The following is a 27,396-nucleotide window of genomic DNA, read 5'->3' as shown; positions in this document are numbered from 1 at the left end:
GAACACGCTCGACGAGACGCGTCTAAGCGCGTCGTAAAGTAATGGTGGGACTGGTGTTTTCTCTGTTGTCGAGGCAGCACAACCCCACGACATGACATGTGAATAGAGACAGACAATTCCTAGTCTGTTGCTGTTACCGAAACGCAATTATGGAGTTGGCAGACGGCTCAACAGATATTGTGCACCCTGAAGTGCGAGCGCACATCACCAGTCTTGTCTCTGCTGTAAGTCTCCCCCTAAAGTCCCACGTCTGGAAAGTCAACCTTCTTACACTCAATTACAGCTTGGAGGTGTCAGTGCCGACGACGATGGCCGCTACCAACTCGGAGACGACGCTCTCGAGGTTCTGCGTGATCTTAAACGATGGATTCGATTCTACGATGAAAAGACGAACCGCATGGATGTTGCCCGATGCATCTACGAAGCGAATCTGATCGAGGGTGACTTGCTCCCCATTCTTGCGACATGGCCCGAGAACGCTACAGACAGCAAATTCAAGGCTCGAATAGCTCTTGCTTGCTTCGAACTGATGGTCCCTCTTACATGGCCCATGGAAAAAGACAGGGAGCGCATGACGGTAAACCACCATCGTCATATGCCCGTCTTGCAGTTGGCGCAGGTCCGATACAAGAGAGATATCATCAACTACGATGGAGCTCGTATACTTCATACAGCTGTACGAGTGGCACTCCCTTCCATGGCAATCCCAATTGGCGATCGAACACAACGTGATCAAGGCATCATCAAGCTTGTTTTGTTCTTCCTCCGTAACGTTGCCATGATAGAGCCTCCGCCCGATGTCAAATACGAAGGAGACGAGTCCCAAATATCGCGATCCGCTACTATCGACGCCTTCTCATACCAAGATATCTTCCTCGTGCTCTTGACCCTGGCTTCCAACATGGGAGAGGATTTCCGAACCGAAGATACGACCGTCATGGAGATTATATACCACCTTGTAAAGCAAGTGGACTCGGAAAAGCTCTTCATGAACGAGAATCAGCTGAGCAAGGCCAAGGCTGGAGAGCTAGCCAGTATGATGAACAAGGAACAATCTATGCTGAACGCATACAACCGCAAGGGGCCGACTCGTCATAACCGATTTGGCACCATGATCTGGGTGAAGCGAGACGATGGTAAAATGTCGTCGTTATCAGGGCAAGATGCTTTGGCCGATGCGTCGTTGCGAAATCAGAAGATGGACAGTTCAAAGACCTATCGACCTCCTCGCCGCCCACGCAAAGCTGCCAAAGACGACAAAGATCTTGGATTACCAGCCAAGCTCAATTCTCGTGCCTATGATCAGCTGCGAACATTTGTGGAAGAATTTCTCGACGCGGGTTTCAACCCCCTGTTCCAACACGTCCGCAAGACAATCGACAGAGAAGCGCCACATGTGATGCCATTTCACCGCCGCCAGTTCTTCTACCTTGTATCATGGTTCCTAGAAGCTGAGCGTATGAGACGAAAGGCAAAGAAACAGTCAGGAAAGAACACGAGCGAGGAGGTCAGCAGTTTCAATCTTATCGCAGGCGTTCTTAACCAGGAAATGTTCATTACTCTTACCAAAGCCCTGCATGAGTCAATTGGGATGAAGGACTGGTACGAATTAACAGCCGTCATGCGCTGTTTCACCCAGATCCTTCTCACAGTCCAGGAGATGTCTCAGTCGGGTAATGAAGACGACGAAGAGATTGCCGAGAACGTGCTCAGCCGTCTGTTCTACGAAGAAGAAACTCACGACGCAATTGCCAAAATCATTAGGGACTACAAGGACCAAGGCTTCGACTATCTTGACGCCGCAACAGAACTCGTTCATCACTTTCTTCGTATCCTCGAAGCCTACTCCAAACAGAATATCGACATGCAAATTCGTTCGAAGCAGCGTACCCGGCGGAAGAAAAAGGCAGCGCAGAATGCTGCAGGTGTAGAAAATGATAACGACGAGAATGACGGGTCGGATGACGATGCTGCATCTGCTGAGAAGACCAACAAAGAACGCAAATTCGATTTCAGTCGGTTTGCCAACCGTTTCGCGCCTCAGCCTGTAGTTGACACATTCGTTACTTTTACGAAATACTACCAGGATCTGACCGATGCACAACTGAAGCGTGCTCACCGATACTTCTATCGTATAGCTTTCAAGTCAGAAGCTAGTGTAATGTTGTTCCGTGTGGACATCATTCACCTTTTCTACAACATGATCAAGGGCCAGTCTGCGCTTGACAAATCCTCAAGCATGTTCAAGGAGTGGGAGGAGCTAGTGAAGCAAATTCTCCGAAAATGCTTCAAAAAGCTTGAACAGCGCCCCGAGCTTCTCGTGGAGATGCTTTTCAGCAAGACGGGAAGCACTGCTTTCTTCCTCGAGTACGGTTTTGAAAGACAAACGGTCACTGCAGCCAGCAGAACCAAGCCTGCGCCTGAGTTGACATTTAAGAATACTGAAGAGTTGGATCGTCAAATTGCCATCGTGGTGGGCGCGATGCTAGACAAGAACCAGGCAGATCATATTTCTTGGATCAAGAAGATTCTTGCTGAGGCCGAGACTGAACGTCGAGCCTTTGCAGCAGCTGAGGAGGCAAGGGCCTCAATCGAACCTCCGCAAGATGATTCAGAAGAACAGCCGGCGGAGTCTGGTCCGAAGTTGCCCCCTACCTTCTGTAAGCTACCTGAACAGCCCATGATGCTTCATTTACTAACAAATCTCAGTTGTTCGTCCGGATGACAAGGACCGCCAGACTGCCATGTTCAAGAACTCCCATATGCGACTTCTAATGAACCTTGTAGGTATCAAGCTTCTAGGCACATCTTCAGATGAGACCCCTGAATCTCTTTGGACCATACCTGCAGAGGTATCGGCCGACGTTCTCAAAGACGGCATCCACTATATCAATCAAGCCGAGTTCAACCCACCGACATTCGAGGAGGGGGTTCTCGCTGAGCACCAGCTAAAGCGCAAAACTGCTCCACGCCAGAGAGCAGCCTTTGACGACGACGACGAGGATGATGTTGCTGATCACGGAGATTACACAATGAGCGGCCCTACAGCGCGCAAAGTTATCGACGACAATGAGGGACCCAAGAAGTCGAGTAAGAAGAGGAAACCCGGCAAAGAGCTTACTGAAGAAGAAAAGGAAGAGAAGCGGGAACGGAGGCGCAAAGCGCACATAGAGAAGAAAAACCGGGCAGCCAAATCAAGGGCACATATCACGAAGTCAGACGATGAAAGTGACTCCGAGGCCGAGGCAGCCTTTTTCGCTCGAGAGCGTGAGCAAGCAAAACGTGCCCCGGTCAGATTGCTTGCCGAAAGTCTTGCTGCGGACAAGGAGCCTGCAGCAAAAAAGGCTACCAAAAAGACCACCAAAAAGACTACTAAAAAGCGTGCAGCTACAGTCACAGACAGCTCATCAAGTGATGAAGAAGACGAAGCTGCTAGTACAGACGATGACGACGATTCCACATCCTTCATTCGCAGGGCAATGAACGGTACTCTCCCGGAAGAGGAGGATGAAGAGATGGACGATGCATTGCCAGACGGTAGTGATGGAGAAAGTCGAAAGAGAAGACGTCTCAGCGAGGAGAAAGCGCAACCTGGTGAAGATAAGGAAATGGGTGGAACGGACAATAAGGGGCAAGATGACGAGGATGAAGAAATACCTGTGGTCACCCGAAGACCTCGAGTCCGGGGTGGATTTGTCGTGGATAGCGATGATGAATAGTGGTTAGCATATAAGAGGATAATGGCGTTTGAGTGGCTTGTGTTACAGATAAAACATATGCGGCATTGAATGTGTTTATATAGATTAATGAACGATACCATCGGACTTTCCTAGAGATCAATAGACTAACAGAACAAGGCGATCTTATCGTGACTATCAGAATAGTATTGTAAACAAATATGCTATCTCTGTCTGATGTCTGGCTACTCGCTAATGTATGATGCTACCCAGCTTGTGCGATTGAAAATCCATTATTATGCTCTCTCCGACTTTTATGCAGCTAACTCGCCTTTTATATACGTGAAAGTTCGTAAGATAATCTATACGTCCGAGTGTCGTTGTGGTCGCCTGTCTAAGCTCCTTCTTCTGGTTCCTGTACTTCGTCCAGATTGCACTTGTCCCAGCTCCGCAAGATCCTCCTGGCTCTTGCTCTGTGCTCCAGAACGCGCGAGGACACTATCGTGGTTCTCGGATCGCCCATGAGGAACTCCCTGTTGCGACACGGGTTTCTCCTCGTCTTTGCCACCCCAAGAACCGCCGATACCCTCCATGATGAAGTCGGAGGCCGTAGGCTCATCGAGAAGAGAGAGCTCTTCAGCAGAGAAGATTCTAGGGAGAACAAGAGCACGTATCGGGATAAGAGCGAAGATAAAGACTGGGAAGCCCACAGCGGCAACAGTCTGTGTGATGGCGAAAGTGGCGCCGAAGCTAATGAGCTCTATGAGGACGAAGTACCAGATAGCTGCACGTCGACGGACCCGCAGCAAAGGGCTAGATGCAGGCGTAAGGGCGCGGTCTTTAGCGAGGAAAACGAGCTTGGCGGTTATACCGTTGCCCTCGAGAGCTTGGACACCCATGATAAAGAACAAGCCTGCAAGCACACCGTGAGGGATGAGGTGAAGAACCACAAGAAGAGGACCGGTCATAGTGCCTAGTGTTAACAAACCTTGAGCAATGTTGGAAACACGTTGCTCAACGACATGTGTAGCTTCAAAAGAGTAGCCACCATCTCCTGGGCTGCCGTCTGAATCATCCTCCTTGACGGCTTTAGTGACGCAGAGGGATTCAGTGTGGAAGGGAGCTTGAGGGATAAGACCATTGGGAAATGGCAGACCGAGAATGCCAGCAACACCGGTTGTCAATCCAAGAAGGAAAACATCCCAGTGAAAACCAGCAGGTTTGCGTAAGGGAAATTCGCTACCCTGGGCGATAAGTGAAGAAACTGTTTTTGTTAGCTGTGATCGTAAGTAAGTTGATGTTGCTAAACATACCGTTATGGTCAAACCAGAAGAGAATGGTTAGGAGGACTGCAAAAGGCAACGCTAGGAAGATATCGCCTACGCTTAGATCCCAGAAGTTGACAAGCCAATCTCGACCACTCGTCGGCTCAAAAGCGATACCAGTTGGCAAAACCTCAAGATCGACCTCCTGCATACGGCCGATATGAACAAAACCGGTGAAGAAAATGATGGTCAACGGTGTGCCATAGTCCTTCAAAAAGATGCGTAGGGGATGTCGAAAAAGGCTGCTGCCGCCTAGTTCGCCACAGATATATGCGACCATGAAGACAAGAAGAGCTGCGACGATAGAAAGGTAGAACTCTTGGCCTCTACCGAGGTGTTCGAGAACTTGTATTCCCTTCTGGAGGTAAATGAAGGCGACGTAGAAACCGAAGATGTCGCAGGGGAAACGCGTAACCCATCGAAGCCAGTTACAAGAGTTTGTTATGGCGAGGATCCAGTGAAGGATGAGGGACCATCTGATAGAGTCAGTATATAGTCTTAATTGCGAAGAACAAGTCAGTGTATAAGTTGCTTACATGCCAATCCAGCACATGAAACCGATGTAGTTCACACCTGTAGGTTTCATGATATCATAGACGGTACTTTAAACAACATGTTAGTTTCCTTTTAGCATACTCTTGTATATATGATGGTCTTACTAATTGAAGACAGTGATAGGGCCTGTGATAGAGCAGTTAGACAGTCGATCCTTTGCAGTTGGACAGAGGTCAAATTACCCGTCACACCCACAATAACCAGCGGCTGGGCAGCAAATAGGGAAAAGACAACCGCCCCCAGTACAGACGATAGAAGAACTTCGTTGACGCCATAGTTTGAGCCTGTTTTTTGAAACATGTCGAGAGAGAATGCCAACGCAGGCAAGATGCTTTGAATTGACGGGTCAGTTTATGCGATCATGGAAACGTCATGTATGCGTCGTTGATATTAGGAATCCCTAGGAGGAAGAAGGGTTGATGGGGATACTCACTTGGCAAAGTACATGTAGATAGTAGCAGGGACAACTCGATAATCCCAGGCATCAGTCCAGTCACTCACGTAGTAAGGTAGTCTTCGGCGGACATCTTTGATCATGCCTCGGAAGAGATGAATCTTCCACCAAGAGCCTTTCTTTGGCTGAGACGAAGCCATATCATGATGACGGTCTCTGTCGTGCCCTTCTGAGGCAGAAGCCATGATAGCTTGTCACAAAAATATTGAAACAAGTTGGTTGATAAGACTAGATAATTAGTCTAGGGACTTATACTCGAGATGGACTAATATGGGTCGCCGGCGTTTTAGTGAAAAGAAGGCAAAAGAAGGCAAGGTTAGGTATACAAGAAGAGTAGGGCAGAATAAAATAAAATCGGTCAAGACCGTCACCGATGCGATGCAATCAGATGAGATGAGATGAGATGCGGTGCAAGGGTCTCTTTCTTAGTCTGCTTGTTGGTCCGGAGAAAGCACAGAGAGGAGGATACTGTACTCCACTCTATTCAGTACTGCACTGTACCTACTGTAGTACCTCAATATCCCTGTCAACGACTGCTTTAGCCAATATTCGTGAAGCAATCTGTAGATTGAGTGACTGCTACTGCAGTACAGTGTTGAAAGGAGCCGATAAAGAGTAATTGAAGACGCATTAGGAGTGTTACACAGAAGAAAAGAAAAGAAGATTTTTTTTTTTTTTGAAGATTGATAAGAGAAACAAAAAGTTCCATTGATCTTTCCGCGCAAGGTACAAAGAAGAAGAAAGAAGGAAAGAAAAGATACCGCTTGTATGTACCCGAGAAATTCCTCTACCAGGAGATAAAATAGAGGCTAGAATACGAGTCGTTCCTTCGTAACTTTGTTGTTATAGGTAGCTCTTTCCTTTAGGTCAGGTACTTTTTTTTTCTTTCCTTCTTTCCCTTTGGGTGATGTAACGGCAGGACCCTTCCAAGCCTCTTGTTTTCCTATCATAGCCAAGTGATGCAATCCCGACACTCTAGTGGCCAATCAAAAGATGAGCAAGTAAATGATGTGCATACACAGACGATGGATATATTTATATCCGGGTACACGGATACCATATCGTATATAAAAAAGCAAATAGTAGATAAAAGAGTTGGTTAATCTGGGGGTTTGCAGGGTCTAGTAACTAGGTGCAGTACAGTACAGAGAGTATTGAACAACACCACTCAACGGTAAAAGTAATACTACACTGTAACCAAGTAACATCAGATATCTCATCAAGACCGCAAGTTTAAACATGACTCGGATCTCTGTAGACAGGGGTATCGGACTTGACAATCGACCTAGACCCTGTCCATGCCCTTCTATCCTTGTTTAAGGACAGAGCTTATTACCCTTTTCTGCTGTAACTTCTACCATGTTGTGTTGCGCTGCATTTCCAGGAGCAAAGTTCCCGAATTTTCTGGGCCCGTATTTGGGAACTTTCTAAACCAATCAGCGGTTGAGATTTCAACCTCCAGCCCGGCTCCCCGAGATCTCTACAGCATCAGCATCAACATCAACACAGCAGAATAGAATAGCAGTTCATTAATCATCACAGTTGGCAGCTGCGAGGTAACCCAAGTACAGTGCAGTAGCATACTGTACCATACGCATCCAACTTGAGGTTGTCACTCCTTCCTTTCTATTTGCTTTTCCAGTTTCAATCAATAAACATCACTTTCAGTAAAAAGAATGCGTTTTCGTCAATTCAGTCATCAAGTATTTTTACAGTTCTATCACCTAAAGTACAATGTTACACAGTTGGTCAAGCCTCTATCCTCCAGGCCACCAACATAATGAGGATAATAATGATGGGTGGATGTCTCATGCGGATAGATGTGTTGTGACGGTTTTTGCTGACAATACATTAAAAAACAAATCCAAAGGAAGTGATCAAGTGTCTGGTAGAGTTGAGTGCCGCTTTTTCTTCGCGCATCGCTGTGGCTGCTTCGAGCCTGTATCGTCGTTCTCCTTGCCTTCCGTCTCCACGGATTATCGTACTGTTTCGTAGCCAATATCCTGGTTTCCGCGACCAGGCATCATCCGAATGCGTCGCTTTGCTAACCACGGCCAATCTCGCTCTGCCACAAAGTACCCGGATATTCATTCCTTCTCCTTTCAAGCCCCGGCATCAACATGTAAACCCAACCCTTGCTGGTCATGCTGCGCAAACGGCTCTCTCCAATGGCGCGCCCGAATAGCTTTATCTCAACCTTACTCGACCTTCTTGAAAGCCGGAGATGGGGTAGGGGGCTCCTTGGGGGAGTCGGTCTCCTCAGGGAATGGGGGAGGCGTGCTTTCTGGCTTAGAGCCACCAAAGTACTTCTCGAAATCCTCGTTATCACCAAACGGTCGCTTGCCCAAGATGCGAACCATGTCGTCTCGGACGAGGACCTCCTTCTTAAGCAGCTCCTGCGCAATGAGGCCAACCTCCTCCTTCTTCGCTGTCAAAAGGTCCTTGCAGCGCTTATAGGCCTCCTCCACGATTCGAGAAACCTCCAAATCGATCTGCTGAGCTGTGGACTCGGCAAAAGGCTTCTGCATGCGGTTGGGGTCGTTCTCGAAGTGCACAGGGCCCACCTTCTCAGACATACCCCATTGGGTTACCATGTTCCGTGCCATCTGGGAGACCTTTTTGAAGTCATCACTGGCGCCTGTTGTCACAGTGGGGAAGTGAAGCTCTTCAGACACACGACCACCCATTGTCATGGCCATTCGGTCCATGAGCTGGTTAGTGTTCATTAGATAGGCATCTTGAGGCAAGTATTGGGCATAACCCAAAGCACCTTGTCCACGAGGGATAATCGACACCTTAAGCAGTGGGTCAGCGTGCTCCAAGTACCATCCACAGATTGCGTGTCCGGCCTCGTGGTAAGCGACAGTCTTCTTCTCCTCGGGCTTGAGTACCAGAGACTTGCGCTCCAGACCTCCAATCACTCGCTCAATAGCTCGCTCGAAATGGTCCATCTTGACCTCGTCGGCATTGCCTCGGGCAGCTGGGATATGTTAGAAAAGAAATATCAGAAACAGCCTGTGGAACCTACCAATAAGAGCAGCCTCATTGACAACGTTGGCAATGTCGGCACCGGAGAAACCAGGGGTGAGAGTTGCAAGACGACCGACGAGGTATTCATGGTCTTCGTTCGTCACAATCTTCTTCAAGTAAACCTTGAAGATTTCCTGACGACCCTTCATCGTAGGTCGATCAATGAAGATGTGTCGATCAAATCGTCCAGGTCGCATCAAGGCCTTGTCGAGCATGTCCGCTCGGTTAGTACCGGCGAGAACAACCACTTGCTCACGAGTGTTGAATCCATCCATTTCAGTAAGGATCTGGTTTAGGGTCGCTTCTCGCTCGTCGTTACCACCGAAGCCTTTTCCACTCTCTTGTCGCGCGCGGCCAATAGCATCAATCTCGTCGATGAAGATGATGCAGGGAGCGTTCTTGCGACCCTCGGCGAAAAGATCTCGGACACGCGAAGGTCCAACACCAACGAACATCTCAACAAATTCGGAACCGCTGACGCTGAAGAAAGGTACTCCAGACTCACCAGCCGTGGCCTTGGCAAGCAGCGTTTTACCAGTACCAGGAGGTCCGGCCAAGATCGCGCCTCGTGGAATCTTGGCACCTAGCTTCTCAAATTTCTCGGGCTGCTTCAAGAAGCTTACAAACTCCATAATCTCGGTCTTTGCCTCCTCGAGACCAGCTACGTCTGCGAACTTGACCTTGACGGCGCTCTCAGCGTTGAATTTCTTTGCCTTGCTCTTGCCAAAGTTGAACATGCCTCCACCAGCACCCCCTCGTCCTCCCATTGATCGTTGAGTCCACAGGATCAGACCAATGAAGAGGAGAGTAGGACCGAAAGCGAGTAGGAGGTTGCCGAAGGTGCTGCCGCCAGCCTCGTAGCTTACAGGTATTCTCTCAGAGGTTGGGATACCTAGCTGGTCTTGAGCCCCCTCCAACTTTCGCTCAAAGGAATCGACAGATCCGATGGAAAAGACATAGCTCTTTCTCGCAGGCTGTCCGTTCTCGCCAGTAGTTCCTGTCGCAGAGGGGTGAAGCTCAACACGGACTTGAGAGCCATTGATGACCACCAGCTTCTGGACCAAACCCTTGTCTAAGAAAGCCTTTCGGAACTCCTGCCAAGTAATCTCCTTCTCAGAGAATGGATTGGCGAAAAGTTCCGCGATCCATACAGTGACACCAATGGCAATACCAGTCTGGACAGCTTCGAGCCAGCCGCTGCGCTCATTCTTAGGTGGCTTGCCACCCTTCTGCTGCTGCTTTGACTTGTCGGCTCCGTCCTTTCCATCCTGGGATTTGGGTTCCTGATCCATACGGAAAGACGAGAATTGCCCATCCTGACCTTGGTTTTGCTCCAGGTCAATAATGCGTTCAGTGACCTGGTACACACAGCGCATCAATCGACCCTTGTCGAGAATTGAGAGATTGCCGTTCTGTCGCAGCTTTTGGAGGAGGTCGCGGGTTTCGGTAGGAGCACCAACAATCTGAAGCTTCTGGAGAATGTCCTTCGCCACCGGCCTTTGAGCCTCTGGGAGTCTAGCCGTAAATTCTTCAAGATGGGCAATTTCCTCCTTGCTCAAGTGAATCCAGCCCTCTGGCAGAGGTGGTGGCTTCGGTGCCTCGGATTTGCCTTCCTCGATCCCATCCTTTCCTGTCTTTTGATTTAGGGGTTTGCTTCCATGTTCGTTGTCTCTATCAGGATTTGACCGGGGGTCTTGGCCGGAAGGTGGGGGTTGCGAGGAATATGTCCTGGCTCGGATGGCGAATGCGGCGGATGTCTTTGCGGGATTCGATCGGGTGATAAGTGATGGTCGTGCGCATAACCGTAGTGCAGGCTGTGATGACAATCTCGTCACTCGTGCGAACTGGCTCGATTGCCGTAAAAGTCTCGACATGATGGGTAATGAGGACTGGCGCAAGTGCGGAACCGCCGGGGTTGTGTAATAGATATTTGTAGTTGAAGCGCCGTACTATCTCATAAGGTAGCACGACTCAAGCCAATTCAGGCTGTCGAATAAACTCTGGAACTGAAATGCACTCGTATGCGGCGAGAACTCAAGGGTCCAGCGCCAATGTAAGGAATTGGATATATTGGATGACACCACCAAGTGGAAGCTTCTGGTGATGAGTCTATAGGCGTTGCTTAGCTCGAAAAAAGAAGGATCACGTGTTAGCAAGACTTCGGGGTCCACTGGACATGATGAGGGGAGGGGATTGGCTGGCGGGGCTAAATCGCCTCAGGGACGATAGTCAGGCACGTCATGAACGGGTGCCTACTGTACTTAGGTCCTTTCGGATCTATCACCTACAGTACCTCTGGATATCTGATATTAGTAAACCAGTATTCAATCGAGTTTTTACCGGGAATCATAAAACCTTGGAGGGTTTGATATTACAAGTTGAGATTCAACACTTCTCATCCGTCTCATTCTATCTATGTAGAGTCAATGGAGGGGTACTGTTGAGGTCCATTGAGTTCGACTCATAGGTACTCCGTCAAAACCCTGTATGATAGCAAAATCCATTTCTCTGATCTTCCTTCTTGAGCTTTGTAAGATAAGAAATGGGACATATCTATTGCTTTCAAACAATTCAGTCATTGTGGCAACTTGCACTGGATGTATCATGACCTCATGCTGTTCAGACTCTGAAAGAAATGCATGTATCATAGAACTCATGTCTGGCGCCCAAGCTAGTAGAATAACAGAAAATAGTCTTGACTGCAGTTGCCCTCAAACCTCGTCCAATCGGCGAATTAAAACAGACCGTATACGACCGTCACCTTTCACTGGAACTCGGCATCTCTCACTCTTGGACTCTCCAACCTCAACACTCAGTTCTGAATCCTCTGTCCCTTCTACATCAGGCCAGTCACGCCAAACTTCAACTCTCGAGCTTTGTGAAATGGGATGAGCAAAGTACAGCTGCAGTACACGACGAGCCTGACTCTCATCGCCAATTTCGAGCAGTACCACCTTCGGCTTTAAGAGTTCCGAGATGTTCAAAAGCCGAGCATAAAAGACATCCGCTTGGTTGCATCCGCTTGGACAAGGAAGGCCCTTAGTTGGTACCAATGCGAGACGTGGTTCATATTTTCGCACTGAATATCCGAGTTGTCCACGTCCGTGATGCCAGACATCTTCTGAGACATACGGAGGGTTAGATACGAGGATGTCCCAGTGTGTCACTGCGAGCTGTTGCATGTCGCTATCACTGAAGACATTGGCCGTTGTGATGTCAAGCCTCTTATTTCTGGTTGGTTTGATCAAAGTTTGAAGCTCGATATTTCGTGCAATATTTTCCTGCGCGAGTCGAAGAGCAACAGGCGAGATGTCGACGCCTCTCACAGTCATGTTCTCGACTGAATGCTGAAGGGACGAGAAGAAGCCAATAGGAATACAGCCAGTTCCTGTGCAGAAGTCGATCAAGTTAACTCCATGTCTGCTTTTCCTTACGTGTTGACCTAGCAGTTCTCCCGATTTGACAAGGCTTGCCAGATGAAAAGTATATGCTTCGGTTTCTGGTCTTGGTATCAAAACACCCGGTTTACATTTGATGTCGAGTGCGCCAAATGGCTGAGAACCCAGAATATACTGAAGAGGCACGCCGCGCCGTCTTTTTCGACAAAGATTATTCAAATGCCACAGTTTTCGCTGTGACCATGTCTCATCTACATGACTCTTTATCCACCGTAGTTCATTCTGGGCTGATGCTAGGTCTCGGCAAGCCGGGAGGAGGCTTGCAAGGTGCGGCGAGAGGCGATTAGCACGCCGCAACAAAGACGGCTGAATGCGCGGCATTGGAACAGAAATTCATCGTTGAGCCTGCAACTTTGAGTTTGAATGCAGTTGACATGAAGTGGAAGAGGAGAAAGAAAATGAAAATGAAAATGAAAATGAATGAGATCGGATGAGAGGTGGTTCACTGTTAGGCTGCCTGCTTACCTACCAGGTACCTGCCTACAGTGATATCAGCCCTGTAAATGCCCGCGACTTTAACCGAGTATTAGCCTTTTCCGCGTTCTGAAGCTTGAGCCTCTGGAGGTTACAACTCTGCTTCACGCTGTTTCCATTGTTCTCAAATTGTTGTCATTCAACTTTTCACTGTTTTTGAATATTTTGGAACTCGGTACTCTTTGGATATTCGCTATTCCCTCCTCTCCTCAACTTGCGACATCTTTGATATAGAAGACAGACTGTCCACGATTTTGGCCTTTTGCTGGGATCGCCACTTTACCGCCAAATATCGAATTACCTAACATCAAGAACAACAACCCAAGATGAACGCCCCTGATCGGTGAGACTATACCTTTTTCCTTGTTGTCCCTCTCGCTTTTGTTTCATGGATTTCTGTGACTTCTTATTTGTGCGAAATTCGATATAAAAACAAGGACTCCCGGGTCTTTGATGGCCCAGCCCCTGTCTTTACTTGGGCTATGCTGTATACAGTCTATCAAATGGTATTTGAAGCTCAGGTCTATGTCTATATTTGCACATCATGACATACCTTGAAAGCTGGAGACTAGCCAGTAGTCTGATAAGATGCCAGTCCCATCGTGGTTTGTCGCTGTTGCCTTTGCGACTGCCGTGCCAGTGGCAGTGGCAGTGACAGACAGTTCTCCCTAAAGCAACACGATGTGCCCAAACAATATCTCATCAAGCCCAATGCATTTCCTTCACTCCTTCAAAAATAACATCGCCTTTCCTGTTTGTACAGTTCACTATGGCTGGTAATAACCCCAAGCACTTTAACCTCCAAGACGACCCGTTACGTTATTTCGAGCTGCTCGACGTGCGCATCAGCTAACATCCTTAATAGTTTCGAGCTCTTCCTCCTCGGAGAGGGTGAGAAGAAGATCGAGGAGAAGGTGTTCTCTGGTTAGTTTCTCCAGCAAGGTCGTGGAGTTCGCAAGCTCACATTTTCTCACAGGCATGTCCAACACCTCGGACTTTGTTCTCATGAAGGAAGACCACACTCTCGGAAACCTCCTCTCCGAGCACCTCAAGATGCACCCTAATGTCTACATGGCTGGCTACAAGAGTACGTGTTCCTCATTTCTGTCAGTCCGACATTTGGCTAACCCGCATCACAGTTGCTCATCCTAACGTCCCGGAACTTTTTATCCGGGTGCAGACGGACGGGACAATCACCCCTCGTGATGTCTTCACTTCAGTATGTGAGAAGCTTATTAACCAACTCGAGATGTTGCACCAGGAGTTCACACGAGAGTGGGAGCTGAGGCGAATCACAACAGCGGGCGAGCAGGGCAACATGCAGAACGGCCACTAAGTTCCGTCTCTGAACATCACGGTCATATTTTAAGGCCTATCAAAACGAACAGGTATCATGGACGGTCGGCGTTTGGGGGCTGTAGATTACTACTTTTGTGCCAGACGTAAACTGGAATAAGCTCAATATTTTAAGATTCCCCTAAGCCGCACACTGCGGTCCTAATTTCCTCTTGATGCCAATGTTGCAGCACCAATATCAAGGTAGACGGCGCCGAATTTGGTCCCCGTTCAGAGAATCATACTCACGGTGAGTGTTGATTGAGTATATATGCGGTGTTTCTTTGACTTTTTCAACAACTTCAAGCAGCACCTTCTGGGCCCTCACCACCGGGAATCAACTTGACAAACATTAGCATTCAGCCTGGATAACAGCTATAGAGGACGTACCATGCAGATGTTGTTACCGTTCAGCAGAATCTTGGGGAGCTTGGTGTGGTTGCCGGAGTAGTCACTGTTGAGTTAGTTAATGCTCGAATTGCGATAGTTGAGGGATTGCTCGTACAACTCAGTTACGTCCTCCAGAACCATGTCTATACAGATATCAGTACCAATTAAACAACATTTGGTAGAAAATACTCACTGACGTAGTCATCGAAGCCAACAAGTGTTCCACTGAATTCTGCCAGCTCATCAGTACAACATCCTTTGACAGCAAACACTCATCTCACCCTTATCACCCTTCATGATGACCCAGATTCTGGAACCGACACACTTATCGATAAGCTCTATGGCATAATGTCAGTCCATGAAAACAGTATAAACTGTTTTTCGCTGTATGGTACTCACCGAGGGGTAGCAGTTGGGAAGCCATTGTGAAGATTTATGTGATAGAGTCCGATGTTAAAGAATCACTGTCTGCCAAGGCCGTCACTCAAACACACTTAGAAATGATGCCAAATAGAGGTAGCCAATAGTCAAGCTCTTCTCCTGGAGTTAGGCTGAAGTCGTCAAGTTGATCGCAAAGTGGGATGGATTTATGGCGGTGCCAGGGTAAGGTAACTTAAGGTGTGAATATAGAGGCTCCACTAAGTGGTACGTCCCCACGTGCTCTCGCGTTTGGTGAGCAGGTGAGTCAGCACTTGAGCTCGAGCTGAGAGGCTGCCCACGCATCTCCACCAGGCCATCCATCACCAAGCCACCCGCTAAACGCCCATAATCAATGATCGCTTTATTAACGCCGTTGCCTAACAAAGTCTCCATAGCGTGCGTGAGTGTATCAGGGTCATGGGCGTTTGCCGCAATGGCTCTCCGACGCTGGCTAGATTTCAATCAATTCACCTTCCAATGAGACTGTCCTCACAGGGGTCTATATCTATAGCTCGCTGTGTATCAAGACCTTCTATCACAATAACGCGTCGCTTGCTCTGTATTAGGTAGGTCAGATGTCTATCGTCTCTTATTTAAAGAATGTCCCTAACAAGAGGGTCTCGTATGAAGAACTCATTTTATTTCCAATATGTCTCCAACTATCAAGAACCGTCTCTGGAATCCGGCATTCGGTATCAGGTTCTCCCCAAAAGCTGAACATCAGCCTTCATATCCTTTCCTCGATATTACTCGCTTTGTTCACACGCCTGCCTCCAGCTCCGAGGCTGCGCGGAATGAAGCGGTCGAGATTGATGAGTTCAGTGACGATGAGGAGTTTGAACGTCACGCAACGGAATGGTTCGATCAGCAGGATCAACTGGAGCTACCAGTTGCCGAAACCATTTCTGAAGGGACACAAGTTGCGACAGACACAGACGGAAACTTAATCGACCCTTCAAAGCAGGAGTCTGTTACAACAGAAACCATTACGACAGAGACTGTTACGACCAAGACTGTCACTACAGAGACTGTTGCTCCTCCTTTGACCAGCCTGGATTACACCATTGATGTCGACCATTGGGAAGCCGCTCGAAAGAGCCAAGCTGGTTCCCAAGAGTCCTTCTGGTCTTACAGGATGTATCGCCATATCCAAGAAAACGGGGAGGAGCAAAAAGTCAGGGTTCATTATTGCACCTCCAAGCATACTATGGAATGGGTTTGTCAGCGATACTTTGCAGACGAAAAGGTCATCGGCTTCGATCTAGAATGGTTGATCAGGCCAAAGAACAATAATCCCCGGATAAACGTCTCCCTTATTCAAATCGCCAGCCCTAGTCGCATTGGATTGTTCCATATTGCTCTTTTCCCGAAGGACGACTTCGTTGCTCCTACCTTCAAAAAAATCATGGAAGATGAGAACGTGACCAAGGTGGGCGTTTCGATCAAGGGTGACTGCACACGGTTAAGAAATAATCTTGGCATCGAGAGCAAGGGAGTTCTCGAGCTTTCTCATCTCTTCAAGCTTGTCAAATACTCAAAGTCTGGGGAGCTAAACCGAATCAACAAGGTCATGGTGAATCTTGCTGCGCAAACGCAAGAAGTTCTAGGCCTCCCGCTTTTCAAAGGAGACGATGTACGCTCTGGCAACTGGATGCTGCGTCTATCGGAACGCCAAGTAGCATGTAAGTCGAATTTGATGCCTGGTATATGCAGCGGCTGACCTCCCTATCCAGATTCTGCTTCGGATGCTTATGTTGGTCTACAACTATACCACGTCCTGGAGCAGGAGCGTTTGAAACTGCAGCCAACTCCACCTCGGCCTGAGTTTGTCGAGAAGAACTTGCCTATCAAGTTTTTAACGGCTGATGATGTTGATGAAAGTGACGCTAGTTCGGAGTCTGGAGATTCCGAGGTGATTTCTGACTTTGAAGCCGAATTGGATGGGTCAAATGATGAACTTCCACAACCTCCTACAGCATCAAGAACTACAGAAGTAGAACCCCCCGAAAAGAAAGTCGAAGACACAAGAGACCCTCGTATTATCGCAGCTGAAAGCCAAACGGCCCAATACCGCAACAAGGTCCATGTTTTGAGGGCTCCTACCAGTTCTCTGCGGACTTATTTCCTCTGGTACAACAACGAAGGTCTCACACCGGAGTCTATCGCAGCTCTTCTGCGAACCCCTCCTTTGAAGACCAATACGGTTGTGAGCTATATTCTTGAGGTTATCATCGCCGAGAAGCTGCCATACCAGAAGACAAGGCTTAGGAATGAGGTGCTGGCACACCTTGCTCCCCAGGCACTGTCAGGAGTTAGGTATCGAGCACTAGTAGAAGATGCCCAAGAGTCGGAAGAAGAGCTATAGACTGTCTAGATCTTATGGATACATGGTTGTATACGGGCAAATACTGATGGTTCGCCTAGATGCTGGAACTGGAAACGAATTTAATGAAGAACCTTACCCCCCTCTCGGGGCATTTTAGAAGATGAATATCTACCTTAGGACGCAGAAATGAATCCAATGTTTGTCAATCAGATGTAGAACTGATCGAATTATTCCGCCTCCAAATCTTTTAGTGGATGAGCTTTTTACTACCTTGGGGACCAGGTGTTCGATACCTTTATTGTTGCAATTTAATGTATCTGCTTTGATTGAGATTTTATATTAGGACTTGTGTTGAGGATTCAAGTTGAAGGATTTACCAAGGTCTTGTCCTCCGTCTTCTATGCTGATATAGCAAAGAGTGACTGTGTAGTTGAATGAAGATCGAAGCATTCACTTACAGTCAAGATCAGCACCAATGATTTCTCAATATAAGATCAATAATCGCTTTTTAATATCCCCATCTATATTACCCAATACGTTATGATCCTGAGCCGAACAGGTCCCTTCCACGGTTGATCTGGACCTTCTTGTCCTCGCCACCGCTAACAATACCCCAAGTCTTATCCCAGGCTACACTGAGAACCTTGGCTCCATCACCCGCGAGAGGGAGCTTCTTGCCCTTGAGCCACTCTCTGCCGATGGTGTACACAGGTTCGCTGACACTGCCGCCACCCTCTTCTGAGGTACCCATCCTCACGCTTCGTAGATCCCAAACACGGCAAGTGCTGTCGTGTGAGCCGGAGACAAGCGAGTAGTCGTTCTCGGGCGAAGCGGACAGGGAGACAACCATGTTGACGTGACCACGCAAAGTCATGGCCGAGGTAGTAGTGGCTGACTCGCGAGGGTCGAGGAGAGTGATATGTCGGGCCGACGAACCAGCGGCGATGAGCGACGATCCCGGAAGTGCCGTCGCGCAAAGGAGCGGGTGCATTGTTGTGAGACGGCTAACTTCGCGCTGCGTTGTTAAATCGATGGTTCGAACAGTGTGGTCTTTTGATGCAGAGTAGGCGACTGTCGCATCGTTGGGATGGAATACGGCAGCAGTAACAGGCTCGTCGTGAACTGGGATCATCGCAAGAGGACCACGTTGGGCAGTGTTGGCAGCAGTCGCCAACTTGGCTCGCTTGGTGCTATGCGCAGAGGGGAGACTCTCGGGATCGGCCTGGGGAGCTGTGTTTTTTGATGATGTCCAGAGACCGATCTTGCCATCAGAAGAGGCTGTAAGAATGCGCTTGGTAGCGCCGTTCACGTCAAGACTGTTGATATCCTTCTCGTGGCCCCAGAGCTCCATACTGGGCTTGAGACTACCAGAGAATCCATCCTCAGACTCGCTGTAGTTCCAGACGATAACCTTGCGATCCAAACCAGCCGAAGCAAGCTGCTTTTGCGAAATCCACTTGACAGAATTGGCTCGCTGAGTGTGACCACCAGCACGACCAGCTGGAGACACAGCGATTGCGTCTCCAGAAGGGTTCCAAACTCTCACCAGGCCATCGTATGAAGCACTAGCCACTCGCTCAGGGATGTTTGCGCCACCAGCCAGAAGACCTGCCCTTGAAGTTGCCGACAGAACATCAACGCCGCTGACCCAGTCGTCGTGCTCGAAGCTCGCCTCGTAGACTGGGGGTAGCAGACTTCGGACGTACTGCAGAGTCAGAGTAGATTCAGAAGAAAGACCGTTGGTAGCGAGGTACTCTTCGATAGAGGTGCGAAGGAATGTGCCATTGGCGAGGAAGTCGAGGGGAACGGGAGAGGATGTGTCGAGCATAGACTCGGAGTTGAGAATGCGGGAGAGGCCATATCGCTTAATGTCTGCAGAAAGTCAGTATGTCAGTCCCTGCGCCGTATTTTTCTTCATCAAGCTTGACTAACCTGCGGGAACGAGCAGTTGTTGCTTGGACTCTGGAAGCACCAAGTCTTGCTCGGTGGTGGTGAAGACCACCTTGACCTGTGCGACGTCCCCCATATTTGCGTAGCTGTTAGGGTATACCTGTTGGTTTTGTAGGTAATGGAGAAGTGACAAGACAGGGGCAATTAACCACTGCTAGTTTGAGGCCGATTGAGCCTTGGAGATCCTACTAGATTTACAGTGTAAATTTGTCAGTAGTGAAGTGATGCGCAAAGTTGTTAGCGAAATCTAGAAAATTTTGGAAATTTTCGCAGCCTTGCATCGGAGCGGCCCCACTGCGGGAAGCGGATGTTCAGAAGACCCAATGGAAGCGGGCGAGGCTCTGGAACTATAACGACAAGCAATTGTATACTTTACCATGATGCGACTCTGCCCGAAACATACCGTTTTGAAGTTAATCAAATATACACTGTATACTCTAAGCTGTGCTACAAGTATGATGCTTGTGCGCACAATCAGGAAGTCAATGGCAACCCTTTCTACATGCTATTCTGTTGTTTCTTACACTTCTCCTTATCCTAAGCATGCTCAGTAGATGCATCTGTGGATTCTCTCATAGACTCCGATAGCTCTTTTGAGCCTCCTCCATAGACAAACAGCGGACAAAAAGTTCAGCCTTCTTGAGAGTATTTTACTATTTTTGTTGCTACTGCTGCTATCAGACTCGTTGACGTTGTTGATACTTGATAGTGATCTTCTGATAATGCTGTCTTCTTGACAGGCACTTTGCTATTTTACTGCTGTTTCTTGTTCTTCTTCTGTTGATGGTGATGGTAAGAAGAAGGAAGAAACTCACCAACTGTAAAGGAAGGAAGTTGTTAACCTTAACCTTATTGGACATGAGATTGTGGGCCTAAAGACCCACTTATCGCGAAATGGTCAACACCTCGCAAACATCAATATCAAAAGCATCAACACCAGAGGAAATCAAGACTATATATAACAAACAACAATTGAAATACAATAAAGAGCAAAAAAAGATGTATTTGCTTGTGTAAGCCCGACGCCGGGATCGCTAAATTTGGTTAGTTTCAGAATCATTGAGATGTTGCTTGATGTACATACAACCGGCAATCTTCTGGTTAGACTGAATCACGAGTTAGTTAAAGATCATTGAGATGGATTCGAACCTCATGTTCGAGAGAACTTACAGCCAGACGCGTTAGCCATTACGCCAGCCGGGCTTGTAACTGTTGTTGTTGGCAATCACCCCTTGGTTTTCGGCTGTAACCCGTAGCTCGGCTCTGTGCAGGTGTCTGGCACTGTTTGGCCATGAGAACTGCTTACATAGTAGATCTCGTTCTTGAGCAGTGCTCAGTCCTCAGTTCTGATACAAGCCACGATTGATTTGCGGTAGATAGTTTAATCTAGAATGAGAGAGCAACGCCTACAGTCCCCTGGTCTGATCTTAAAGGAATAGACTACCTAGGTAGGTAGGTACGGAGACAAAGTACATAATAGTTAGATATCTTATTAGTCAAACCTTACCTAGTGATTAGATAGTAGACGATTCTGTTATCTCAGTAAATCCTCAAAACACGTGCCAGCTGAGCACCCCTAGAAAGGTCGTAATTAGTCCCCGTCAAGATCGCCCTCAAAGATCTCCCTGGTGGAGCTAAATCGGGGCAGGATCTCGTTTGCAGAAGCGAAGTCATTCCAAAGATAGCTTCCGTGCGGTTAGTTAGAATCCAGTCTCATTACCCAGAGAAATCAAGGAACTGTCCCGTGTCTTGTTTCTTTGTTAAAAACATAGGTGACGCTAGGCTTTCAACTTATTGTTGTTTGAAGCTCAATATATTGTGTTACAGAAATTTGTTGCTCGGCAGAAATGACAATCCTCTTTATGTTGCCATGGCATTTGATGCATTGGAAACTTGGAGTAATAAGGCTTCCACCCCAGATGTCTCGAAGGAAGTTGGGGGAGGCGTGTTGGCGGAGAAAATGCATTCTTGGCAATTCCGTAGACGTGGAAGCTCATCTTGTTGTTTTTGAAGGAGAGACAACATGATGAAGGGAGTTGCCCAAACACTGATATCACAGCTCGGGGTCTCGGTAGAACATATGCCGCAGGCTTTTAGGCACCGCCACCCATCTAATTCGTGGTCGAGTCAATATTCTTTCATGGAAACAGGTAGATAGATTCGAAGCAGTGCCCCTTTACCCGGGTATCGAACTGCAGGGCACAGGGAACTTGAGGACATGAGGACCAAAGTTTGCCATTGTGGGCCATTGACATGGAGAAACAGGTTACAACACAAGAATCAGTACAGTAGTAAGCACCGATGTCAACATGATGTCCTTTTTCCAATAAGATTAGCAGTAAAAGGAGTTGAAACCGGGCTTGGAGAAGTACAAAAAGCTCATTAAGATGTTGATCACTGGCATTTCCCCGCATTCCATGACCTCATCCCGACACCCCCAAGAAGTGCCAGACCTGCGTCTGGCCAAACACAATGCAGGCCAACTTTTAGGATGAGAATGTCTCTTTTTGGTCCTACAGTAGTGAAAAGTTTGTGCCATGCTGATGGTCTAGCCCAGTCTCAGTGGGTGGGAGATTGTGCATGCCGTTGAGAAGAAACGTCGAGGCGTAGAGACTAAACTAAACAATGGGATAGGTCAAGAGAAAGGAGAAAAGACCAAAGACCCCCAAGCTCCTCAACAAAGCGATACCATCTCATAATGGCGTAACATCGAGACCTGGAAATGGCAGTGAAACACCTTGATCATGGGCCGGCCTCGGCTCTTTGACCGGAGTGGCGTTGGTTTGCAAGGAGCTATTCCTTTTGATCTCAAGTTCGTGGCGTGTGGCCTGGTCCGTTTCTGCGTGGTTAATCTTGATTGAGTTTAGGATATGCTGACAGCTGGAGTCGGAGTCGGAGAGGGACCAACGGCTTGAGGTTCAACAGGACGGGATGTAAAAGTTTTCACCAACCTGGACTCGTTCGAATTGACCAGTCATATCGTGAATCTTCGCTTTGTTCATCGTCCCAAGGTTGGACTTGTTGTTGAGCACTGATCCTCTACTTAATCGGTAGCTTCAAGCATTAACCTAGGTTGTCTCTCTAAAAACGTTGACCCTGGTCCCCTGTCCTAAAAGCCAAGAAAACCGATGGGCGAATTGCCCTGGATTCCTCAGGTGTTTGGGCTTGGTAATGGATCCCACGGGCGGGCCTTTAGGTTGGCTTTGTTTAGGCGCCGTTGCTAGGAGCTTGGGGCCCCGACATCCCCCCGACTCCACCCAAGCTTGGGTCGCTAGTGCGCCAAAGTACGAGCTGAAGCTGTACCGCAGCGGGCATCAATACTGGATCATATCACGGCCGACAGTGCTCAAGGTACCTGCCGAGTACATCAATACACCATCTTCCTTTAACTCAACGTCTTGGTGCACAATTTTCTCTTCAACATTGGTCGCCTTCTTCCCATCCTCTTCTTGAGACCTTTTCCCTCTCGAACCCATTTTTACTTTTTCTCCTTCTCCTTCTCTCAATCCTCTCCCCTTCACTCGGTGTAACGCTTCAAAACACCAACCTAGCAAATCACCACCGCCAGGACCTGAGATCCATTCATCGTGCTATCATTACTAGGTTAGTGCTTTACTCCGCTCCCCATGGGCACATAGCACGTACATGCGTATCCATCCATCTCCGAATGGAGCCCTCCCTCCCTGTGCAAGACCCCCTGCTCACCTATTGCCTGTAGATCCATCTCTTAGGTTAGGTTCGTGCTCAACAGCGGCACAGTGACGCAACATCGAGACCACCACCATCTCGATTTAATCCCATCCGTTTCGCTTCTACCGATCCCTCCCAGCCACGTCTCGCTACTCCCGAGAAAACTTCTCAATTGGTTTCGCGGGCCATTGCTACAGCTTCTTCTTTCTTCTCCATACCACTTCTCTCTGCTGCTGCTTCTCTCTCCAGTTCCTGTCCTCTTGAGACCTGCGCTAGATCTTCTCGTCTACTACGCGACCAGCCCCTGGTCGACGCTCATCAGATCATCGCGCCCACCGAAACCCCCCTCAACAGTCAAGTCCTCCTCTTTTTGGAGGCATTCACGTCAAGATGAGTTCCGGAGGCGAGCAGACTCGCGACATCAAGAATCACCTTCTCTTTGAGATTGCTACTGAAGTAGCTCATCGAGGTCAGTCAATTGGCGACGAATGTCGCTGCGCAGTCCAGTACCAATCTTCACATGCTGACCTGAACACGATGTAGTCGGTGGTATCTACTCTGTCATCAAATCCAAAGCTCCTGTGACAACAGCTGAATATGGCGACCGCTATACGCTGATCGGTCCTCTCAACCACCAATCGGTACGCTCGTGGTCTCAAATTGCCGTGACTTGAATATGCTGACCGCAGTAGGCCGCTGTCGAGGTTGAAGAGATGGAGCCCACTAGCCCAGAGATCGCTGCTACTTTACAGTCTATGAGAGACCGCGGAATCCACATTGTGTATGGACGCTGGTTGATTGAGGGAGCTCCTAGAGTTATTCTCATCGACACCAAGACCGCCTATGGCCGTTTGGATGAGTGGAAGTCCGATTTGTGGGAAGCCGCCAGCATTCCCTCACCACCTGGCGACGATGAGACCAACGAAGCCATCGTTTTTGGTTATCTTGTTGCCTGGTTCCTGGGCGAGGTAAGAACCCCTTGACTTTTCCACTTACGTATCAGATCTGCTAACTTTAATTCCGTAGTTTGTCTGCCACGAGAAGAAGCGGGCTGTTATTGCTCACTTCCACGAGTGGCTTGCTGGCGTTGCCCTGCCCCTCTGCAAGAAGCGCCGCATCGATGTTACGACGATCTTTACCACACACGCCACTCTTCTCGGCCGATACCTTTGCGCCGGCTCCGTAGACTTTTACAACAACCTGCAGTGGTTTGATGTTGATGCCGAGGCTGGCAAGCGTGGTATTTACCACAGATACTGTATCGAGCGAGCTGCCGCACATGCCTGTGATGTCTTCACCACCGTTTCCCACATCACGGCGTTCGAGTCCGAGCATCTGCTGAAGCGAAAGCCCGATGGTGTCCTTCCCAACGGTCTCAACGTCACAAAATTCTCTGCTGTTCACGAGTTCCAGAACCTGCACCAGCAGGCAAAGGAGAAGATCCACGACTTTGTTCGCGGACATTTCTATGGCCACTACGACTTCGATGTGGATAACACACTGTATCTATTCACTGCTGGCCGTTACGAGTTCAGAAACAAGGGTGTTGACATGTTCATCGAGTCTTTGGCACGACTGAACCATCGCCTCAAGGCTGCCGGCAGCAAGATCACAGTTGTCGCATTTATCATCATGCCTGCTCAGACCACCTCGCTCACTGTTGAGGCGCTGAAGGGACAGGCAGTTATCAAGTCTCTACGAGACACCACACACGTTATTGAGCAGAGCATTGGTCGTCGTCTCTTTGAGCGCTCCCTCAAGTGGCACGAGGGTGACCCTCTTCCTGATGAGAAGGAGCTTATCTCTGCCCAGGACCGAGTTCTGCTTCGTCGTCGCCTGTTTGCCATGAAGCGCCACGGACTGCCCCCAATTGTCACCCATAACATGCTCAACGATCACGAGGACCCCGTCCTGAATCAGATCCGCCGTGTGCAGCTCTTCAACCACCCCACCGATCGCGTCAAGGTCATCTTCCACCCCGAGTTCCTCAACTCAGCCAACCCCGTTCTTCCTCTCGACTACGACGACTTCGTCCGAGGTTGTCATCTTGGAGTCTTCTCTTCATACTATGAGCCCTGGGGTTATACCCCCGCCGAGTGCACCGTTATGGGTGTTCCCAGCATTACCACCAACCTTTCTGGTTTCGGATGCTACATGGAGGAGCTTATTGAGAACTCGAGCGACTATGGTATCTACATTGTGGATCGACGAACCAAGGGTGTTGACGACTCAGTCAACCAGCTCACTTCGTTCATGTACGACTTTTGTGGAAAGAGCCGCCGCCAGCGCATCAACCAGCGAAACCGAACCGAGCGTCTTAGTGATCTCCTCGACTGGAAGCGAATGGGTATGGAGTATGTCAAGGCTCGCCAGCTGGCTCTTCGCCGTGCTTACCCCAACTCTTTCGTTGGTGACGAGGAAGAGGAGGATTTCATCCCTGGCGTTGAGCAGAAGATTTCTCGACCATTCTCTGTTCCTGGCTCGCCAAGAGATCGCACTGGTATGATGACACCCGGCGACTTTGCCAGTCTGCAAGAAGGCCGTGAGGGTTTGAGCACGGAGGACTATGTTGCCTGGAAGCTCCCGTAAGTAAAACTGGGTGACATCTATATATGGACCTTGCTAACAACATTTGCAGTGAGGAGGAGGACCCTGACGAGTACCCTTTCCCCCTGACACTCCGAAAGCAGCCTGCGCCACCTAGCCCCTCCGACAACGTGCCGGTGAACGGAACCCAGTAGGATCGATTCTACAGACTCATCAGAACCAGTCGTTGAGAGGGAGGAAGAGAAGGAACTGTATTAAATACGTCACATCATTTTTTGTTATAATTATTATTACTGGTATATGGGAACGACGAAGAACGAAGGAGGACTTGCGTCCTTGATTGGAGAACTTTGCATGTCTTACTGGTGTTGAAGCACATCCGCATTGTCGCAATTTGCATCTTGCGCTTTCCTGTTGATTAATTAAACCTGCTATAGGAAACCCGTGGCTATGGGGATATCTGCAATGTTCTTATTTTGTGACATTTTTGGGGGATATGCTGCGGCTTTCCTTGTTTGAGGTTTGCCGTAGCCTTTCAGATGGATCATTCCTCCAAGGCCCATGGTTTGGACAAATTGTGGTTGACTTCCATGGATATAAGCTTTTTCTCTATGTGCGCTAGGGATACTTGAAGCATGTACTTTAATGTCGGATGGACTTGAGGGTGCAATTTATGTATGCCTTATATCTTGGATATCGCTCTCCTCTCATCAAAATACACCCAACCAAGACACTTATTTTACGTAACTGGCGGTACAGCAAAGATGGTGACATATCGATCCTCTGCTTGTATATCAATTGCGACAGGCAATAAGAAACAAGATCTCTGCGATATCATGCTTGGTAGACGAGTGTGGATATGAAAGCGGCTAGAACCGCAAGCCATCATGGATGTCAGTGGAGTGCAAGAGGGCCACCGAGGAATACCGAGCAAGAGGAAAGTCAGGACATGTACCGATATCGATTTGTACAATGGCTGACGGGTAGTAATAGGACCCTTCATATGGTTCGAGAGAGGGCGGCTACAGTAATGAATGGCTGATCTCAAACTCCAATTGTCCATGACAACATAAGAACCCAATATCAAAATAATCCAATCCCATAAGGAAATCCCATGCGGGGTTGGGCTGTGATGGCTGCATGCGGGAGCGAATGGGACGCCTCATGAGGGCTAAAGACGCCTGCCATTGCGGATACTGCAGATGGTATCGCAGGTTTATGGTCTGCCATTGGCGGTGAGAAAGAGGCCAACGCTTGATGCAGCGCGAACCTATGCATGGTAGCGGGACGATGCCGTGGTTACAGAGGATTTGGTTGCATGTAAACAAATGATATCATGACAATAGGTCAAAAGGCCGAGTAGGAATATGAGGATAGGTAGAGCTTGCAAAGCTGAAAGGTGATGCGCGAAATAAAGCTGCAAAGAACTAAACTAATATGTGCCGAGTTGACCACGCCTTTTTTGTATCTGAATATTAGGGGATGACTCGTGTGGCAAGTCATGATAGTGTTTGGGTTGAGGCTTGCGTTTAAGAAGAGAATTGACTTTCTTTGCCTTGGGCTTATTTCTTTCAACTGATCTTTTTCTTTTCACTCCTCATTCTTCTACTATCTTAGGCCTCTGCAATGGCTCATGTTTCTTTGTCTTTTTCTACCTAGGTAGTCAGCAGTGATAATCTTGTCACATCTCATTCATCACACGGCATATTATCAGGTTTCATGACAATCACAGAAGAATCCAGACATCAATCCTTGTTGCGCTCAT

The 27,396-nt window shown here is 48.4% G+C and overlaps 10 protein-coding genes across 10 annotated transcripts; 5 read left to right on the top strand and 5 right to left on the bottom strand.

The window, feature by feature from the left end:
- Window positions 1-48: 48 nt before the first annotated feature.
- B0J16DRAFT_302593 (timeless protein-domain-containing protein) lies at window positions 49-3,867 on the top strand. The gene is made up of 3 exons (XM_046124640.1): window positions 49-224; window positions 284-2,660; window positions 2,710-3,867. The coding sequence occupies exons 1-3, from the start codon at window positions 150-152 to the stop codon at window positions 3,717-3,719; spliced, it is 3,462 nt and encodes a 1,153-aa protein (XP_045984867.1). The 5' UTR covers window positions 49-149; the 3' UTR covers window positions 3,720-3,867.
- On the bottom strand, window positions 3,868-6,666 carry B0J16DRAFT_302590 (HCO3 transporter family-domain-containing protein). Its single transcript, XM_046124639.1, has 6 exons — window positions 5,991-6,666; window positions 5,740-5,888; window positions 5,662-5,683; window positions 5,539-5,604; window positions 4,991-5,478; window positions 3,868-4,941 (listed from the first exon to the last, which is right to left on the bottom strand). Exons 1-6 carry the CDS (start codon window positions 6,194-6,196, stop codon window positions 4,040-4,042), a joined length of 1,833 nt encoding a protein of 610 aa, XP_045984866.1. The 5' UTR covers window positions 6,197-6,666; the 3' UTR covers window positions 3,868-4,039.
- On the top strand, window positions 6,306-6,689 carry B0J16DRAFT_104957 (uncharacterized protein). Its single transcript, XM_046121332.1, has one exon. It carries the CDS (start codon window positions 6,415-6,417, stop codon window positions 6,628-6,630), a length of 216 nt encoding a protein of 71 aa, XP_045984865.1. The 5' UTR covers window positions 6,306-6,414; the 3' UTR covers window positions 6,631-6,689.
- A 1,418-nt stretch (window positions 6,690-8,107) lies between these two features.
- Window positions 8,108-11,066, bottom strand: B0J16DRAFT_104936 (peptidase family M41-domain-containing protein). Its single transcript, XM_046121331.1, has 2 exons — window positions 9,040-11,066; window positions 8,108-8,991 (listed from the first exon to the last, which is right to left on the bottom strand). Exons 1-2 carry the CDS (start codon window positions 10,913-10,915, stop codon window positions 8,210-8,212), a joined length of 2,658 nt encoding a protein of 885 aa, XP_045984864.1. The 5' UTR covers window positions 10,916-11,066; the 3' UTR covers window positions 8,108-8,209.
- A 564-nt stretch (window positions 11,067-11,630) lies between these two features.
- B0J16DRAFT_104934 (S-adenosyl-L-methionine-dependent methyltransferase) lies at window positions 11,631-12,945 on the bottom strand. Its single transcript, XM_046121330.1, has one exon. It carries the CDS (start codon window positions 12,818-12,820, stop codon window positions 11,753-11,755), a length of 1,068 nt encoding a protein of 355 aa, XP_045984863.1. The 5' UTR covers window positions 12,821-12,945; the 3' UTR covers window positions 11,631-11,752.
- Window positions 12,946-13,742: 797 nt separating this feature from the next.
- On the top strand, window positions 13,743-14,309 carry B0J16DRAFT_318590 (DNA-directed RNA polymerase; the record flags this gene model as incomplete). Its single annotated transcript, XM_046125464.1, has 4 exons — window positions 13,743-13,811; window positions 13,846-13,897; window positions 13,950-14,060; window positions 14,113-14,309. 4 exons carry the CDS (start codon window positions 13,743-13,745, stop codon window positions 14,307-14,309), a joined length of 429 nt encoding a protein of 142 aa, XP_045984862.1.
- Window positions 14,310-14,387: 78 nt separating this feature from the next.
- Window positions 14,388-15,316, bottom strand: B0J16DRAFT_338438 (uncharacterized protein). Its single transcript, XM_046127448.1, has 6 exons — window positions 15,098-15,316; window positions 14,980-15,036; window positions 14,892-14,930; window positions 14,814-14,841; window positions 14,699-14,762; window positions 14,388-14,649 (listed from the first exon to the last, which is right to left on the bottom strand). The coding sequence occupies exons 1-6, from the start codon at window positions 15,120-15,122 to the stop codon at window positions 14,611-14,613; spliced, it is 252 nt and encodes an 83-aa protein (XP_045984861.1). The 5' UTR covers window positions 15,123-15,316; the 3' UTR covers window positions 14,388-14,610.
- Window positions 15,317-15,767: 451 nt separating this feature from the next.
- B0J16DRAFT_382820 (ribonuclease H-like domain-containing protein) lies at window positions 15,768-17,483 on the top strand (the record flags this gene model as incomplete). Its single annotated transcript, XM_046131275.1, has 2 exons — window positions 15,768-16,800; window positions 16,852-17,483. The coding sequence occupies 2 exons, from the start codon at window positions 15,768-15,770 to the stop codon at window positions 17,481-17,483; spliced, it is 1,665 nt and encodes a 554-aa protein (XP_045984860.1).
- Window positions 17,484-17,745: 262 nt separating this feature from the next.
- B0J16DRAFT_302582 (WD40-repeat-containing domain protein) lies at window positions 17,746-19,616 on the bottom strand. The gene is made up of 2 exons (XM_046124638.1): window positions 19,377-19,616; window positions 17,746-19,316 (listed from the first exon to the last, which is right to left on the bottom strand). Exons 1-2 carry the CDS (start codon window positions 19,468-19,470, stop codon window positions 17,983-17,985), a joined length of 1,428 nt encoding a protein of 475 aa, XP_045984859.1. The 5' UTR covers window positions 19,471-19,616; the 3' UTR covers window positions 17,746-17,982.
- Window positions 19,617-23,300: 3,684 nt separating this feature from the next.
- On the top strand, window positions 23,301-26,098 carry B0J16DRAFT_104859 (glycogen synthase). Its single transcript, XM_046121329.1, has 5 exons — window positions 23,301-23,553; window positions 23,628-23,725; window positions 23,777-24,052; window positions 24,111-25,669; window positions 25,723-26,098. Exons 1-5 carry the CDS (start codon window positions 23,475-23,477, stop codon window positions 25,823-25,825), a joined length of 2,115 nt encoding a protein of 704 aa, XP_045984858.1. The 5' UTR covers window positions 23,301-23,474; the 3' UTR covers window positions 25,826-26,098.
- The last annotated feature ends 1,298 nt before the right edge of the window (window positions 26,099-27,396 follow it).

The sequence above is a fragment of the Fusarium flagelliforme genome, assembly GCF_020744385.1.
Source record: "Fusarium flagelliforme strain FIESC 12 MPI-CAGE-AA-0113 chromosome Unknown B0J16scaffold_3, whole genome shotgun sequence".
Classification (NCBI taxonomy): Eukaryota; Fungi; Ascomycota; class Sordariomycetes; order Hypocreales; family Nectriaceae; genus Fusarium; species Fusarium flagelliforme.
This window is presented reverse-complemented; position numbering and strand designations above follow the sequence as displayed.